This window comes from Hakea prostrata, chromosome 7 (genome assembly GCF_041222555.1).
Source record: "Hakea prostrata isolate BN-2017 chromosome 7, UWA_Hpros_2, whole genome shotgun sequence".
Taxonomy (NCBI): domain Eukaryota; kingdom Viridiplantae; phylum Streptophyta; class Magnoliopsida; order Proteales; family Proteaceae; genus Hakea; species Hakea prostrata.
In genome coordinates this window covers 4630802-4648940 of record NC_142606.1, presented here as the reverse complement: position 1 = coordinate 4648940, position 18139 = coordinate 4630802, and the positions used below count along the sequence as shown (strand labels likewise).

Sequence of the window (18139 nt, the reverse complement as noted above, 5' to 3'; positions counted from 1 at the left end):
TATGGAAGACATTAAACAACTTCAATCCTACTAATTCAGGCAAGTGAATATTCTTACTGATACATTTGCTTGTAAAGTTTGACCATCCATGGATTCTTGAGCTATGTAACAAGGATTCCTTGGATTTCACTCAAGGAATAACTTTTTTGTTAACTAAAAAGAAAAAGAGGTCTTCCTCTTTAAAGTGTTGGAGATTTTCATGGTATTGAAATTACTCCAACAGGTTTATCTCTAACACCACCATGAATAAAGGACTTTAGGTCGCTTTTTCGATAATGGACTTTAGGTTGTTTTTTTGATATGACAATATATTTTCTTTATATTTTTTCACCACACAATTATAGTGAAATACATCTATAATGATAATAAAACAAGCCAAAAGTGTTCTAGACTCATAGAACAAGATGAATATGGTCTCCATGAGTCCATGTTATTTTGTTGTAAAAAACTATTTTGCCCCTTTGAATCCCGAAATGGTTGTAACATTGGCTGTATGCCAAAAATGGTTAGAATAATCAGTTTGGAATCGTTACTCTGATTGAATAAACCGATTTGTGCAGAACTTACAGGATTGAAATCGATGGCGGTGTCCATTATTTTCCATAAAGAATGATCCCATAGAATATAATCTCTGAATTCCAGATTCCAAACATGATTTATGATGGGCTTATTTTGTTCTTGGAGTTAGGAACGTGTTTTACTTTGCGTCGTCCATTCTAATAAGCTCAATTAAGAAATTAATTAAACAGTTGATCTGAAGTTTCAATAAGGCCTGCCATGGGCCCATGGATTTGATTGATGCCACGGAGCCCAAAATAAATAAAAAATTTGGAGAGCACGTGAGCGAGTTAGGCGTGTTTGCTTGTGCATTTTGTAAAGATCTATTTTGCCAAGCTGTCGGTTAGCCGGTTAGGCATTCAGGTATGGCTAGCCTCACAAGGGGTACTCTCGTCATTGTGACTTCTTTGAGAATTTGCCCTAAAAAGGAAAATAAGAGAAATCTTTCTAGTTTTTCCTTTTATTTTGGCAAAAGTTAAAAACAACAACAACAACAACAACGATAAGCCTTGTCCTAACTAAATGGGGTCGGCTACATGGATTATTGCCCTCCAATCGCGTTGGGCGCGGCGATCAGGCCAGCTATATATATCATTTCTCACCACTTCTCCAAAGTTATCTTGGGTCCCCTGCTCTTCGTTCCTTCAATATGGTTATATCACTCTCCCGGGAGCTATAGTCTCCGGCGGGCCGCCCCGCTTCCCTGCTATCACTAGGGAGCAACCCCACAATCGTCTAAAAACCCAATTTTCAGGTCTTAATAATAAACTCGTACGTAGCAATTTAGAGTTCGAATATTTTGGTAAAGCATATCAAAATTAGGTTGGATAATCTCTCAATCAGACAAACTCATCTCAAATAATACTCATAGATAATCGTCATTATAAGGTTATTGGATATATTATTAAGCAAATAAAATTAAATTAAGTGAACACAAATAGCAATTTAAATTTACATTAGAATACTCCATTTCAATTACCAAAAAAAAGAAAAAGAATATTCTTTTTTTTTTTTTTTTTTTTTACTTTATTTGTGTTATTCTATATCCTATAATATAAATGGAAAATTGAGGAAAAAGAAAGAATTCATGGATAAATAAATATGATAAAATTTATGATTCAATTTTTTTAAGGAGTAACATTGTAAAGTTACGATAGACTAAGGGCAATATAGAAATTATGAAATTATCTAACCATGTAACATAATTTGCTGATGAAAGTGTATCATTGTAAAAACTTGAGATATTAACACTGTCAAATTGATATATTTTTAGAATATCTATGTTTGTTGTCAATTGTTTTGGGCCTGTTTGGTTACTTGAGTATGAAGATTTCAAAAATCTAGAGATTTCCAATTTATTGACTCAAATTTATTGAGTCATGGTTCATAAAATTAACTGTTTGGTTAACCTGAATCTTCATAATGAAATTTGTAGATTCATCTTAACAAATTTATCTTTAAAAAACATTTATAGAGTCATTATTCAAATGTTTAACGCTTTTATGTAGAGTTGAAATCTCTGGATTTCACCTTATACCTATAAATCTACAGATTCATGTTTTTAGTTTAAAAAGGTGAATCTTTAGATTTCATGACTCCAGAGATACACACAACCAAACGGGTATAAATCTCCCATTTTTGAATCTAGAGATTTCAAATCTCAGGATTCATATAACCAAACAGGCCCTTAGGGTGTTTTTAATTTAAATATATATATATATATATATATAATGCATGAATGATAATAACAAATAATCATATAAAAATTGCATGGATAATGAGAATGTTTGTCGCTATTGCCTCCGGTGATTTTATATTTTTGTTATAGTTCAAATATTCAATCTATATTTTTTTTGAATAATAAGTTTGATATGATGGAGTAACTAAATTACTACTAACCTATTAGAAATAAACATAGAAGAAACAAATATCAGATACATTTTTATGTCTAATTTCATAATAATATAAATTATATTATATTATTTATTTTTAATGACTTGAATGCTTATCTAAATCCTTCAATTACAAAATTTCATATACTTTTGTGTAGCAAAGTAGTACTGAAATTTGCTGTGATATTAGGTTTTTAAAATTGATCAAATCTCAACTTTTTGATTTTGATTCAAAATTAAGAGAAAATAAAAAACATTGTAGTCGTTATCATCATTATAAATATGAATCAAAGGCAAAGAGTCATTCATTTGCTTGACCCTTGGCCCCTAAATCACCTTAAGAGTTTTTAAGAAATCATCTAAGAATCTACCAAATAATGGATCCAAATTCCAAATATTAATATTATATATTACAGTAGTGATTCCCTTTTTTGGTAAAATCCAACGGTGATGATATGGATGTCAAAAATGAGTTGGGTCCACGTCATATGACAAAGCTTGGGCCCACAACTAAGATCGATCTAAAACACCCAATTTCGGTAACCTTTGGTCGAACTGCGAGAGAATATCCGGTTCGTCTGATTCGGAAGCAAAGAATCTTGACAAGCGCGTGATTTCGAGTTGAAACTTGAAACTAGAAACTCACACGATGGTGGTAATTTAGTAATTTCATCCTACTCCCTAGCAGTCATCAAGGCTAAGTTTGTAATTTTACCTAAAATTCACCGGACACAGGCTACCCAGGTTGTTGATGTGATCTTGGGAGTCTGGAGATTTCAGACTCGCTTCTCTCTCCGAGTCGTTTCGTATTGATTTATTGAACGTTTGAATGTGATGCACCAACCGGTTATAGCGTCCTTTGCTATAAATCGAATTGAGACTCTCTCCCTCTGTTCAACATTTTTCGTCAACACGAGAATTTTCTTTTGCCTACCTTGGAATTGTCGATCTTCTTTATATTCCCATTCGTGAATCTCATCTACTTTGCTGTTTCCCCTCGTTCTTGAATCTCTGGTGACCGCGCTTCTTGGTGGCGGCTTTTCTCTTGAACAAAGGTGAAATGCTCCTTCTTTGCATATTTATGTCGTGTGTTCTTGTTTGTTCCTGGTTCGGTTATTTATCTATTGTATTTCTGTGCTTTCTTCCTTTCTTGAAAGTGAATTTTCTACTGAAATGATTTGGTGGATGTTAGTTATGATTCTCTGGACTTCGTATTTTTTGCGCTAAATCTTGTGGGAGATTTGCAAGAAATTTGTTTAGGAGAGAGGAGAACGCTTTTTGTCAAGACGTAATTTCTTTCGGTGCTGGTTTCTGTTTCCGTTGATTTTGTAATTTGATCTCAGATGGCTTTTAACTTCTTGTATATTGCACTTCAGTAAGTGTGTTCTTCCATGCTTAAAGTTTTTGTAGCATTATATCTGTGTTTTGTCTAAATCTTTCAGTTTAACGGACACAAAATCAAGTTCAAGTTTTAAACTCCAACCCAACGAAATACTAACTCTCTCCTAAATTTCAAAACACATCAGAGTAGGAGAGTTTGTAATATATTTGGACTCCAGCCACATGAATGTACATACATCTTGAATAAGATCTTGTACATTTGAATTTTGAAAATTTGTTGTAAGTAAAACACTTCCACAAGCAAAAAGAAGCGTGGAAGAATTCATCCTCTTTAAGCCTTCCTCTGAACTTTGAATTCTATCTCAGTGGCTTGCTGATTCCACCCTTCTTTTTCTTTCTTTTTTTTGGATTTTGAGCTTTCTTAAATTCTTAAATTATTTCTTATGATGGATTTAGGCCTAAATTTAGCATAAATTGTATATCTTCTTTTCTGCTTTCTTATGGTTTTAAGCTTATTCTGAGACTGCCTGTTCTGTTTTGTGTTTTTATTTGTCTTCTTGTTTTTCAGAATGGCAGCTGCTGCATTTCACCAGGCAATTGGGTCTCAGATTTATGGATGCTGCAATGACTCTGGACCTATCACAGCATTTGGAAATTCCTATGTGAAATCGGTTTCCAATGATCATGGATTTAATGTTGGATTATTGAGAACAGGAATTCGTAACACCCATGGATGGAAATTGGGTGTAGTTCATGCCACAGTTTCTCATACTCCTATGGTCAATCCCATTTCGTCACCCATAGACAGAAACTCAAATGAGCCCCGAAAGACATCAAGTACGTTAAGATCTCTACTACCTGTTCTCAAACTGTCAATATTAGACCATGGAAGGACAAATTTAATTAACTATGTATGTGGAGTGGGTGACAAAAGCTGACTTGTTCATTGAGTTAGGTGTTATTTTAAGTCTAATTTTCTAATCTTCCAATCTTCCTTGTGGAGGTCATTCCCTGGCAATTGAGTAACAAATTTATGAGGTTTTCCTTGTGTTTATGTCAATGTCTGTTTCAGATGAAGCTGCTCTGGTATTGATTCGGCATGGCGAGTCTTTGTGGAATGAGAAGAATCTGTTTACTGGTTGTGTTGATGTACCCTTGACCAGGAAGGGGGTGGAAGAGGCAATCGAAGCTGGTAGGAGAATTAGTAACATACCTGTCGACATGATCTACACATCATCACTGATTCGTGCTCAGATGACTGCTATGCTTGCAATGACCGAGCACCGTCGCAAGAAGGTACCATTGCCTATTTTTTATGGCACTCAGTTCCTTTTACTCTAAATAGATGGGAGAGGAATTTGCTGTTTTAGAATTTGAACAATGGGCTGATTCTACTTCTGTTTCCACATTCACTTCAAGATGTTGATGTCAACTATTTCATTTTTATGTTTATTGACGTGACAAATTTGGATTTCTTTCGTAAGGCTAACTGCAAGTCCTAAAGTGGCCCTCTATGCACTAATATTCACTGTGTGGTTAACTGAGGCAAACAACATATGTTCTCCACCCATCACGTCACCACTGTTTACATTGTTGGGCTTGATGGTTGGAAATCAACCGTCAAATGGTTGGTATGATTTCATACTTATAAAATCCCAATCATCCAACTCTTGTGTCATCTAAAAAATTTTTGGTATATGACCTTTGAAGTGTTGCATGTGTGAGGGTGAGGTACAAAAATATGGTAGGATCATGAATCTTTCTACATGATGAATGTTCGGCTGCAAGTGAGGAGGAGAATAATTTGTTTTCTACAGATATTGGTGGATGAAAACTTTAGAAACAAAATGCATATTTAAAAGTCCCTTGAAGCATTTGTAAGGGCCAACACTACATCCTCTTTTGTTATTGCTGCTTTTTAAGAAGGTTGATTATCCTGCGTTAGATTTCCGTCTGGATTACAGATGCTTTGAATGTAGACCTCTGTTGTAGGTGATACTGCATAGATTTATCTCTGATCTTTGTGCGAGGTTTAAAGCATTGATATCTGGATAGCATTGGAAGGGTGATTTTGATAGAAATAGCATATCGTATCAGACAAACACAAGATATGCTAAAGATGCATATGTAGATGACTAATGAACATATTGAAGTGCCTAAGATGTCTGCAAAATAAAAGTTTGAAGCATAAACTTTAAATGCATATTCCACTGATTATGGGTTTCAGGTGGCTTTAATGATTGAGAGTTACACATTTTCTCTTTGTATAAATTACACTATTATAGAAAATTCCCATCTTCTATTGGTTTTTAATCATCTATTGATTCACAATTCTTTTGGAGTGTTCTGAAATTTGAATCCATTTTTATAGTCATTTATTGATTCTTACTATTAAATAGTACAACTAAGGGAGGATATCAAGCATACCATGTATGGTAAGCTTGCATAAACAGGTTAGATGTGAGGACTTCAGAACCAATTTAAGCTTGTTATTTATTTGAATTTACGTTTTGCAGGTACCAATCATCTTGCACAACGAGAGTGAACAGGCAAAAGCATGGAGTCGTATTTTCAGTGAGGAAACTAAGAAACAATCTATTCCAGTTATAGCTTCTTGGCGATTGAATGAAAGAATGTACTAACTTTTTCCAAGTGCTTGGTTTGCTTATCAGGTCTCTTAATTCCCATTTGGACTAAAATTACTTGCTTAAATGCATTGCCATGGATTCTTTTATGCAGGTACGGGGAGTTGCAAGGTCTTAATAAGCAGGAAACAGCAGATCGATATGGAAAGGAGAAAGTGCATGAGTGGCGTCGTAGCTATGACATTCCTCCTCCTAATGGCGAGAGCCTGGAAATGTGTGCGGAAAGAGCAGTTGCTTATTTCAAAGATCAAGTATGTGGTTGATGTCTTGATTCTAAGTGTCTAGTTCTATATTATATGCTGGTTTTGTTAATTTCAAAGAGTGAGCTTGGAGAGGTGTATTTATGTTGATTAATGTCTACCATTGGTTTAATACTTTATGAACCACGGAATGATGGAATGCTTTGCAGATTGAACCCCAACTTCTTGCTGGGAAGAATGTGATGATTGCTGCTCACGGGAATTCCTTGAGGTCCATTATCATGTATCTTGACAAATTGACTTCTCAGGAGGTGAGAAACTGATTTTTATGCAGAACATGGGTTTTTGTTGTCTTCTGGGTGGCAAAGGACTTGAGTTGAATGGTGTAACAACATTTTGTAACCTACCCATCTAATTGGTAGAAGGCTTGAGGCATGATTGAATTATGTGATCCTTTATGAATTTTGTTTTGTTGACTTGTTGTGAACTATAACTAGAGTTTCCTTCTACAGGTTATTAGCTTAGAATTGTCAACCGGGATTCCATTACTCTATATATTTAAAGAAGGCAAATATATGAGGAGGGGGAGTCCAGTAGGGACTACAGAGGCTGGTGTTTATGCTTATACTAGGGTATGCAACTCTTTCTCATTGTTTTCTTTATTTCTTTTGATGTATACTTAGTTTTATTTGTCTGGTTTTAAGTCTGTACGCCTTCAAAGTTCTAATAGCATTTACACCCCCCCCCCCCACCCCCCAAAAAAAAGAAAAAGAAAAAAGTTCTAATAGCATGGCGTGGAAATGTGTGATTTAACATGATCAGTTTTCTTGAGTTGGTGGTTCAAATGCAAGACCAACCAGAAAACACAGTTGGGGATCTCTTAGTTTGTTTTTTGAGAAGCTGGCCTTAAATGTATCATTTAGGAAATGGGAGTTTAGCCATGGTTGGTCTGTACATACTTCAGAAGAATAATATGGTGAACAGTTGAAAACTAATTATTCGTGACTTATTCAAATTTTTTTTTTGGGGGGGGGGGTTTCCAGTGGTCAGTAATCATTTAATTGCTTGGAATCTTTGGAAAAAAAATCTCATGTAGTGGAAACATTTGAGCACAGTGTCAAAATAGTAATAAAATATATGTAAGATGCAGGACATCACATGGAACTTTTTTTAGGGGTTTTTGGAGGTCTGAAAATTAAAGATAATCCAAAAAGTAAGAAAAAAGTTCTATGACATGGGGATTGGGGTGCAGGCTGCCAAATGCCTGGGTGAGGGAGCCTTGTATGAAGTTGTGGATGTGCTGAGGTGGCTGTGTATTCTAAATCCTCAACCAAAGGAGGATTTTGAGTGGCCTTCATCAGAAACCTTTTACCAGACACCTTTGAGGTATCAAGGGTTGGGAACACCATTCTAACTGAGAATGGTAAAGACACAATAACTATGGATATGGGCAGCAAACATGAGATATTTCATATAATAATCAGTTGTATTTTGTTTTTCCCGCTAGGGGGTATAAATAGATTAATAATCAGTCTTACAACTTGTAATAGAAATATGATAGGAACTCCTAAATGAAATAGAACTTAAAAACCTATGAGACCTATGATTTGGAGACCTAAACTGAAAACTAGATATATGAAAGGACAGTTCTGGCCTTATAAATTAATTTGGGTGGATTTTACATAATTAGACCAAAGAATACTGATTAATTAAACTGTTTTTGTGCGTAGCCTAAATGCTCGACTTTCAAGTCTATAGAATAGGCCCATTACCAAATAAACCCATCAGACAAAGGCCCAACACCCATATCTATGAACCCTAGGTTGATTTCTAAGGAATATCAAATTCAGTTCTAGATCTGCGTCAAGTTTCTCTCCATCTGAGTTGACTAAGTTAACATTGTATCACTGTGCTTTGCTGAATTTTTGGAATCCTTGTTGTTCTGCCCAAAACAATGATTTAACTTGCTATTTGTTAACAATGATTTAACTTGCTATTTTTTTCTGGTCGCGGAGTTTTTATCGTCTTTCATATCAAACCTGTGTTAACCTGAAGTGTCAACAGACCTAGTTTTTTAGCTCGCTGATGTGTATAATACCTAATTTCTGTCGCTGGAAGTGCCTGTCTATTCTGTCAATGTTAGTGATCCTAGTGCGGGTTTGGTCAGCAAGGGCTTCTTTTGAATCTGGTATAGTCACCCAACGGTGAAGAACACGATAAACAATAACATAACAAAGGATAGGGAAGCAGGGAAAACCAGAAAAATATAGAAAGAAAAGTAGTGATGACGAACAAATGTTGTTTAGGAGAAGAGGAGGGGGAACCAGATACAGGGAAGAAATTTAGTTAGAAGGAAAAAAGAGAAGAAGGACTCCAGTAGTTTTGACTTTTGAACCACATTTAGACAATCCCAAGCAGGAATTTTCATTTTTCAACTGTCAATTATGCTTCTTACTCAGAACTCAGAAACTATAAAACAAGTCAAACTTGGAAACCAAGTAACCTAGAGTTCGAAAAATTAGAAGATGACATATTTCCATAACAAAGAAAATAGATGCATGTATCCTAGAACCAAATCCCTATTCAGGAATCAGGACTAGTTAGCTGTTTTGGCTGTTTTGGCTCTTGCAAGAAAGTGCTGGTACATCAGAAAGTTTGATGTTCTAAGAGGGTATCTGCTACTATGAATCTAAATGTTTCACTCTTTGACTTCCAATAAATACTTAGGCCACTGATGACTGTTACCATTTTATTCTTTGATGCAGAGTTTAGCTCTTTACCGCCAAAAGTTAGATGAAATGCTTCACTAGTATATGTGAAAAGCAGGTTAGTTACATGTAATTTAATTATCTTTTGATACAAACTCGTTCCCTGTGCATATTCAAGTTTTACTATTTCTGATTTCCCAAAAAGAAAAAAAAAGTTCTACTGTTTCTGCGTGGGTTTATTTATTTGTTGCATAATCTTTTCTTTTTCTTCTTTTGCTAGGATTCTTTGTTAACATGTTCGATATTAAGGCACACTTGTATGGAAACTATTTCCTCCACAACAGAATGGTTTTAAGTTTCTACCACAGCAGGGGGGGAAGAAATGGCTCCTCTATATTTCTTTTAAAAGGGGTCAAAAAAGTTGAGTCGTTTTAGGTGCAGTTTATTGTTTCTATAGATATCATGTATCAGTAAATGAGGGAAGATGAAACTTGTAATTCTCTAAAGGTGACTGAAATAGCTATATGATTGTAATTTTTTGTATTGTTTGATTTTTTCTGGCACATCTCAACGAGTCCAACAATCTCTTTTCTTTCATGTAAATTTGCTCTACTGCATTTTGGTGTATTGCACCAATATTTTGCATCAATGTATCACAGAAAGTGACAGATACTGTATGAATGGCCAATTATGTCCAATTGTAGTGGCGTGAACTTGGCTGTGTAAGCAGGAAAAGCTTACATTGTTTTGCTGTGCATTCTCAGAATAGATTGTGTCCAGAGCAAAATTTCAGATTTCAAAATTTATTATAGGCTTGGATTGTATTATGAGGAGCAATAGATTATGCTTGATAATCATGTTGACCACCGAAAACCAAGGTCACAAAACTGCTTAACTAGGATGATTGGGTAAATCTAAGCTCTCTACAATTCCTGGGCTTTCTCAAATCTAATAAATTCTTATGTCCAATCCAAGTGCCAAAGAATGTGAAGATTAATTTGTGCCTTGCTGGTTTCTGGGTGAGGCATTTACTCCAGTTTGAATCTCCCTTGCCCACACGGTTGGGTTGCCTGGCTCAGGTAAATCACTACTTCTCTCCCTAAGGGACGATGGTGTGGGCCTATGGCAGATCGAATACACAGGTTCTTTCTCAATGTTCATGTCTTGCATTCCTAGATCGGCTAATTATTTTTTACCTTCAACCATAAAATAAAAAATAAAAAGACACGTTCTGTTTTTTCTTGGGGAAACGAAGGGGCAGCCACATCACCGAGGTTTAAAGTATCTCACGATACCATGTGATACTAACCGATACATATCTATATTTGACCCAGCCGATACGATACATCTCGATACGTCTCTCCATTGAATTACACTAAAATACATTAGTCAGAGCGATACAATACTCGATACATGACACTTTAAACATTGCACGTAACCATAATAATTCACAAGAGCTGTAGCTCAAAATTCTACTTCAACACTAGATCTTGCAACAACATTTTACTTCTTGCTTCACCAAGTAATCAGATTTTCGGTAACAAGTATGATACTCTGAGGCGGATTTCTAATCAATTTGAATCTCCCTAGTCTGCATCAGTGTAAGCTTCAACTCGAAGATGATCAATTGGGGGTAAGAGAACACATTTTCCTAGAGTTGAATTTAGATAATGAATAATCTGGAAGACAACAGACATATGATTACTATGCAGATCTAATGTAACCCAATTCTTGGGTTAGGGTTTATTGGAATATTTCCCTAGAATTTAGGGTTAGCCTACGATCCTTCTTGTTGAACTAGCAATGGGACGTCCAAACCTAGGGTTGAAGTAAATTTAAATGGGATGGATAATATTGCTAAACTTGGGTTTGGGTAAAATCAAGGTTTAAAGTATCTCACGATACCATGCGATACTAGCCGATACGTATCCATATTTGACCCAACCGATACGATACATCTCGATATGTCTCTCCATTGAATTACACTAAACTACATTAGTCAGAGCGATACAATACTCGATACAGGACAATACATCTCTTAAAATCACTTGACCGATACGATACTCGATACTGATACTTTAAACCTTGCACATCACGTACGTGTAGAGCATGTGTTAATTCAGAAGCCATATTCTGAATCTTCTATCCATCATGTAGATATTTGTGCTCCTCTCACGTCTCTACATCATAAATTAGGTATAAATTCCTCTTTATTAAACACAATTCGAGGGTTATCTTGTGTATTATATATTTATTTATAGATAAGAGGGGGAGCTAATAGGGAGCTAATCTGGATTAAACGTACGATTCCACATCAAATCAGGTCGTTTTACTCTTATCTATAATTTTTTTATGCCAAAGATGCCCTTCCACAAACCGTTAATGAAAATATTTGGCCAATGATAGAGAGAAACGGTGATTCTCCTACGAAGCCGTTTCTGCCACCCACTTGAAATCCGTTGGGGGTGGGGCTGGTCGAACCATAAATAGAACATGGCCCACACATCAAAGATAGGACCCACACGCATGATCGGCTAAGATCAATTCCTTACATCACCGATGGCTGAGCTTTCAAAAACTATAGATATGACGATAAGCTCACCATGCTGTCCATGCATGGTTGATAAATCAAAAGCCACCACGGATCAGCATATTTAAAATGATTACTAATTTCAATCCGAAAGAGTGGGAGAATGTGTCTGGTTCTTGGTTGACAAGGTCTTCCCTCATAACCCATGGCTTTCGGACTTCATGGAGAGGGAGTTTGAAACTCCGATAGGAACGCAGTTTCTTAAGAATAATTGCAGAGAGCGCCGTCGTCCCTTCTTTTCCCCCTTTCTCTGCATTTCAAACTGTAACGAGAAACCGGCGGTGGCAGCCAATCCTTTCTTTTCCAACTTTAATGATTGAATGGGATGAACATACGATGGTGAATCAATGTCGCCCTTGGCTGAGCGACCCAAAGTGGATCCTTGTATTGCAATGACCAAAGCAGACACAGACGTAGATGATAATAGTTCTGTCAAGAACAATGACAAGAACGATAAGAAAAAGAAGGTAGCTAGCTACCCACCATTTTCTTCTCTTATGGCGCTGTAGATGTTTTTATGAGTTTTTCTTTTCTTTCCCTCCCTCTAATTTGGGTTCCATTGTTGATCCAAGTCTATCATTCCAAAGATTTTTGGTGGAAAAAGGTCAAAAGGGTGTGATGAAGACATCTTGGGGAAAAATGAAGCTGTTCTTGGTAATTAATTACTTCTTGGTACTTGTTTTCTTCACTTCTATTCCACATTTAGGGTTTCTTGATTCTGGGTTTCTGTTTGTAGATCTTGAAAAGACGAGCAATTCAAATAGGAAAGCAGCTTTTCTGGAGGCTTCTCCTATTATGAAGAAAAGCTTTTCAGGTGGGTGGGCTTAAAGGAGTCTACATTTCAACTCTATTCTTTTTTCAATGATTATTTGGTCTTTATCTGTCAAAAATTCATAACCTTATTAATTGTTCATCACTCAAGACAAAAATGTCCAAATCTAAACTATATCTGCTTGACCCTTTAACTGGTGGTTCACCTACCAATGATCAAGATGTGAGTTGGTAATTGGTATGGAAGAATTATCTTAGGAAAGGAAATTGTGGGTATAGAAAATCTTACTCTTCAATTATAACTTCTTTGTCCTTGGAATGGAAATCTTTGGAGACATGGAAACCAAGGTTTTAATTTCTCTTTCTACATTCAGAAAGGCATGGAACAACAGCAACAATCCGTGTCGAGAGTCTGGACCCCTCAAACTTTGACAAAGGGATGAACCCTGCATCTGATCTTCAAGAGTTCCGGTAAATGTTGTCATTTAATTTGGAGACAGGTTCTCCTTGAGTTAGGGTTTCATTTCACACAAGAGAAAACTGATGGGCTTTTTATATGTGTTGCAGGATATTTGTTACAACTTGGAACGTTGGAGGTAAAACTCCCCATGATGACCTCAATCTTGAAGATTTCTTGCAGATGGAGGGTTCTCCTGATATATATGTCTTGGGGTATGCTTACTAAACTGCTTTACCTTTTTAGGGTTCTATGACCAATAAAAGAGTCTGAAGAGAGGGGTTGAATTATCAAATAAGATGACCAATTCAATGAAGTTGTATAGCTGTTGTCCTTCCAAGTTTGGTGAGGACATGCATCAGAATAATGCAGTGTTTTGTTTCTCCATCTTTTTCTGCTATTATTTACAGGTATCAGGAAATCGTCCCTCTAAATGCGGGAAATGTTCTAGTGAGCGAAGATAATGAACCTGCAGCGAGATGGCTTGCACTTATAAACCAAGCACTTAACAATCCTGTGGATGAGCCAAGTAGCTATTCTTCCGATTCAAACCAGTCAACTCAAGCCAAAGACACGAAATTACAGGGAAATCCGTTATTCCAGAAAACCAATCTCAAAGTCATCAATAGGAATTTAAGAGGAGATAGCAACCGCCTCAAGAGCTGCACCTGTTCTTCATCTATGGAGAGGAGAAGACCGACAGATATGTCTGATGACATCCTTCAAAGATCTGGAACTTTAAGAACCCGCCATAAAAGTGAAGATTTGTTATCTTCAGTAGATGAGCTGTTTTCAGCAAACCCTATGAACTATCAACTTATAGGCAGCAAACAAATGGTGGGCATCTTCCTCTCTGTGTGGGTAAGAAAAGAACTGGTGCAACACATTGGCCACCTCAGAATGACCTGTATCGGGAGAGGGATCATGGGCTGCCTCGGTAACAAGGTTAGGATTACTCAGATTCCTTGGTATTATTACTCTTTTTTCTGCATGGAACCCTGACAGGAACATGAAATAACTGAGTCGTCAATGGAGGTTTTAAGATGGGTTTTTATGTATTGTTGTTACAGGGATGTACAGCAATTAGCATGACATTACATGAAACGAGCTTCTGCTTCGTATGCAGTCACTTAGCTTCAGGAGAGAAGGGGGGAGATGAGCTCCGAAGGAACTCTGACGTCTCCGAGATCCTTAAGAGTGCACAGTTCCCCAGGGTCTGCAAGAACCGACGGATCCCTGAGAGAATTCTAGAACACGAGTATGTTCATAACTCACTGTTTCATCACTCTTTTAAGTTCTTAAATTTTTAGTAGTTTCAGTCCTACTAGTTTCTGATTTTAAATAGTGGTTTTTTCAATATATGATTCTAAAATCCAAAGCCGAGTGATTTGGCTGGGGGATTTGAATTACCGGATGGCTCTGAGTTATAGAGAAACTAGGGTTCTCTTGGAGGAAAATGATTGGGAATCTCTACTTAAAAAAGATCAGGTTTGCTTGTCTCTCTCTAGTACTTCTTTTTTCCAGTATTGGATTAAACCCTTTTAAAGCAAAAACTTATCCATTGCTTGTCTTTTTTTCCCCCTAGGATATACCAGAGACTATTTAAAAGTCTAAATATCTATACGATTACAATTCTATCCATGTACAAGTAATTCACCTATAAATTCATTTAACTACAAATATAGCCAAATTCAAGATTGTTGGCCATATAACAGTCTAAATGGTGTAGAAAATACTAGCAACCATGCCCACACCCTACCCAATCACCGTGGTGGAGCATGTAATTACTCAATCCCTACAACCCTTTTTAAATTTTAGTGGGTTTTTGCTGTGAAGACTTCTGTCTAACTTATTTTAGCCTTATGGGTTTGACAGTTGAACATAGAGAGAGAAGCTGGAAGAGTATTCACAGGATGGAAGGAGGGAAAAATCTTATTTGCTCCCACCTATAAGTACTCCCACAACTCTGATTCTTATGCAGGTGAAACTGTCAAGTCCAAGAAAAAACGTAGAACCCCTGCATGGTATCTCTTTCTCTTTGTTTTCTTCTCCATATATAGATCTATGTCGGTAGAATAACTATTAATCAGAAAAAGCTTGAATTCCAGGTGTGATAGAATATTATGGTTTGGCAAAGGGATGGAACAGGTATCTTACGTTCGGGGAGAGTCAAGATTCTCAGATCATAGACCTGTTTGTGCTTCCTTCGTTGCACAAGTGGAGGTAAGCGACAAAAGCAGGTTCATGAGGAAGGGATTCTCAGTAGTTGGTACGAGGAAGGAGTATGAGGAGTGCATGCCTCAAAGACATAGTTTTTATGAGTTTTAAAAGTTTTCTTTCATGTCTACTGTAAATTACTTTCTAAGGTAGAGACCTTCAATTGTACATTCTATATTCGTATATAGTGGCCAATTCTTTGGTTGGTTGGCTGGTTAGAAATGGAAGTGATGAACTACAAAATTGTTGGTTCAGCTCTATTTGTAATATCAAAGTTTAAATTATACGTAACTTTGATAATGTCAGAGAGCACCCTTATGTTCTTGAAAATTACAATCTGATCCCAGTAATGTTGACACAAAGTCTTCATCCTACCTACCAATCACAACAACCCAATTTGCAGCTGTACCCGTGAATCCCAATTTGTAAAGCACAAGAGTCCTGTTATCAAATCGCACAAGAATTATGACTCATGGGTTTCCAAGTAATGTCCATCTAAAAGCAAAAATTGTTTTCAAAAATTAGCTAAAAAAGAAAGTGAGAATCTACATGGTTATCTTTCTAATTGTGCAATTTCATTTTTTCTTCTTCTCATTTTTATTACCTTATTATGAATTTTGGTGGTTAGATGTCTTCAAGCAGTGTAAAAGAGGACGATGTCAAGGAGATCAAGTTTGTGAATCGAAATTGTCTTTGTGGGAAAAGATCTGCAGTGATGATATCGGAAGGAGAGTGCAGCAAGAAGAAGCTCTACTACTGCTGTCCCGATAGTATTTGTGGATACTTCTCACAGTGTTTGCCCATGGATGAACCAGATGGATTCCTTGATTCAACTACAGAGGCACCAAGTGTGATAGGAAGCCCCAGTCAAATCGAAGAACTGAAAGAAGAAAACTGCAGTTTGAAGAGTAGATTGACACGGTTGGAACAGAAAGTTGAATCAATGAAGATTGTGGGTCAGGTAATGTCAGTTCTGTTTGTCGTGGTTTTTGCTATGATATTTGTAAAGGGTTCCTGATAGTCTAGGATAGGCGATGCATTATATCTCTTTGTATCGAATAGGAAGATCACCAAAATTAGAAGTCAGTAATTTAATGTTACAATTTTCTTGTACATATCATCGTATACAACTTTGTCAAAAGACCTTGTTTGCAAAAGAAACCTTATGAAGGATCAGAGTGGGTGAACAACTAAGGTTACTGGGCACGCACGTCAGTAGAACTGTGAGAATTTGTAAAGTTTATAGTTTATCTAGCTAACTAAGTTGTTTAGTAGAATTATGATCACAGAGAAATACTAAATTAACAAATGCAGTGGAAGAATTTAAAAACAATATTCAGAGCTGAAGTGAAACTATTGTTATATGATTTTCTTTTTCTCTCTCAAAATACGATGAAATTCCTTACCCAACAAAAAAAAATGATGAAATTGTGAGAGAGGCTGAGAGCTACTAAAAATTGCACAAGAAACTACTATCTTAGCGAATCAATTCAAATGATACTTATGAATGAAGTTTCCCTGTTTGATTTCTGATGTAACCATTCCAAGCCTCCGTATCTACCTCAATTATCACAGAAGATGTTGACTAATTTCACCAAATTTTGATTTTGTGTCCCATTTTCTTCTAGAAAGGTTTCAATGGAATCCGTAACAAATTCACAAACATTCAATGACGATGGCATTCCCACTGGAAGATAAATCATTGCTTTTATCACCATTTGGAAAATCAGTACTAAACATGTCTCCTTTTTCCTGTTACAAAAAAATTAATAATAAATGCTAGATTGTAGGTCGATTTTCAAATTACCAAGGTTTCTACCAAAATAAATAGAAGTCTGAAAACAATTACCAAAAGGGTGCTACGTCCATTAATGGCTATTTTTCACTCTTGTGACAGTATCTGCAGGAAGCAAAAGGCGTAACACAATTAAACTTTCTTTATTATCACGTATGAAGGTTGGGTAAAAATCATACCTTTGGTGACTGGGTCTACGAATACAGCTTGATTCTCTTTCTCGTTAGCAAACAATCCCAGCCTATCTTCAAGAGTATTCACCTGGTGATAATTATCTGAGATGGATTTCTCTCCATACATTTTCTCATCAATTTCATGCTCCTTCTCTGATGAAGTACCAATTGCAGCAACTGTTCCTCCTTCTGTAGAGTTCAATCCTGTAAGGTGTTTGTCAATTTTCTTTAGAGTGCTGATTGACCTAAAAATGGAGAATAGAATTGAAGAATTAGACAAATACCAGAGGATGGTACACCCATCGGTTGGGTCTCATTGTCACCACATATTTTCATATCATTGCTCTTAGGGGGACAATCATCTAAGTTGGAGTTTTCTCCATCAGCCATGTTGACCTCAGACTCTTTAGATGTTGTAACAATGGAGGATGCATCAATTGCCAGCTTCTTAAAGTTCTTTTCAATGATATCATCACTATCTTGATGAACATCTGAAGGAAACAAAGTGATGGGGATCTCCAATTCAGCTCCCTCGTCTTTCTTGTTGCCATATATTTTCATGTCATTGCTAATAGGGAGAGAATCATCTAAGGTGGAGTTTTTTCCATCTGCCATATTGATCTCGGACGTTTTAGATGCAGTAGCAATGGGGGATACATCAACTGGCAGGTTCTTGAAGTTCTCTTCCATGATATGATCACTGTCTTGATGAATATCTGCAGAAAACAGAAGGATCAGTAATGCAACTAAAATTTCTTTAACATCATCTGTAAGTCGGTAAAAATCATACCT

At 36.4% G+C, this 18139-nt stretch overlaps 2 protein-coding genes across 2 annotated transcripts; both read left to right on the top strand.

Annotated features, from left to right (window-relative positions):
* Nucleotides 1-3272: 3272 nt before the first annotated feature.
* LOC149009162 (2,3-bisphosphoglycerate-dependent phosphoglycerate mutase 1-like) lies at nucleotides 3273-10340 on the top strand. The gene is made up of 9 exons (XM_089163144.1): nucleotides 3273-3505; nucleotides 4360-4628; nucleotides 4864-5087; nucleotides 6308-6426; nucleotides 6531-6687; nucleotides 6846-6947; nucleotides 7149-7268; nucleotides 9402-9462; nucleotides 9625-10340. Exons 2-8 carry the CDS (start codon nucleotides 4361-4363, stop codon nucleotides 9444-9446), a joined length of 1035 nt encoding a protein of 344 aa, XP_089019270.1. The 5' UTR covers nucleotides 3273-3505; nucleotide 4360; the 3' UTR covers nucleotides 9447-9462; nucleotides 9625-10340.
* A 1941-nt stretch (nucleotides 10341-12281) lies between these two features.
* Nucleotides 12282-15491, top strand: LOC149009161 (type I inositol polyphosphate 5-phosphatase 5-like). The gene is made up of 10 exons (XM_089162068.1): nucleotides 12282-12434; nucleotides 12507-12588; nucleotides 12671-12748; nucleotides 13080-13176; nucleotides 13273-13377; nucleotides 13573-14107; nucleotides 14233-14420; nucleotides 14542-14650; nucleotides 15038-15186; nucleotides 15271-15491. Exons 1-10 carry the CDS (start codon nucleotides 12282-12284, stop codon nucleotides 15488-15490), a joined length of 1716 nt encoding a protein of 571 aa, XP_089018194.1. The 3' UTR covers nucleotide 15491.
* The last annotated feature ends 2648 nt before the right edge of the window (nucleotides 15492-18139 follow it).

Bases quoted from the DNA above. Each gene is read 5' to 3' on its own strand.
- LOC149009162 (XM_089163144.1), top strand. From the start codon at position 4,361: ATGGCAGCTGCTGCATTTCACCAGGCAATTGGGTCTCAGATTTATGGA. The intron at 6,427-6,530 runs GTACTAACTTTT...TCTTTTATGCAG, and splicing joins TGGCGATTGAATGAAAGAAT to GTACGGGGAGTTGCAAGGTC. The intron at 6,948-7,148 runs GTGAGAAACTGA...TTCCTTCTACAG, and splicing joins ACAAATTGACTTCTCAGGAG to GTTATTAGCTTAGAATTGTC.
- LOC149009161 (XM_089162068.1), top strand. From the start codon at position 12,282: ATGTCGCCCTTGGCTGAGCGACCCAAAGTGGATCCTTGTATTGCAATG. The intron at 13,378-13,572 runs GTATGCTTACTA...TATTATTTACAG, and splicing joins CCTGATATATATGTCTTGGG to GTATCAGGAAATCGTCCCTC. The intron at 14,108-14,232 runs GTTAGGATTACT...TTGTTGTTACAG, and splicing joins TGGGCTGCCTCGGTAACAAG to GGATGTACAGCAATTAGCAT.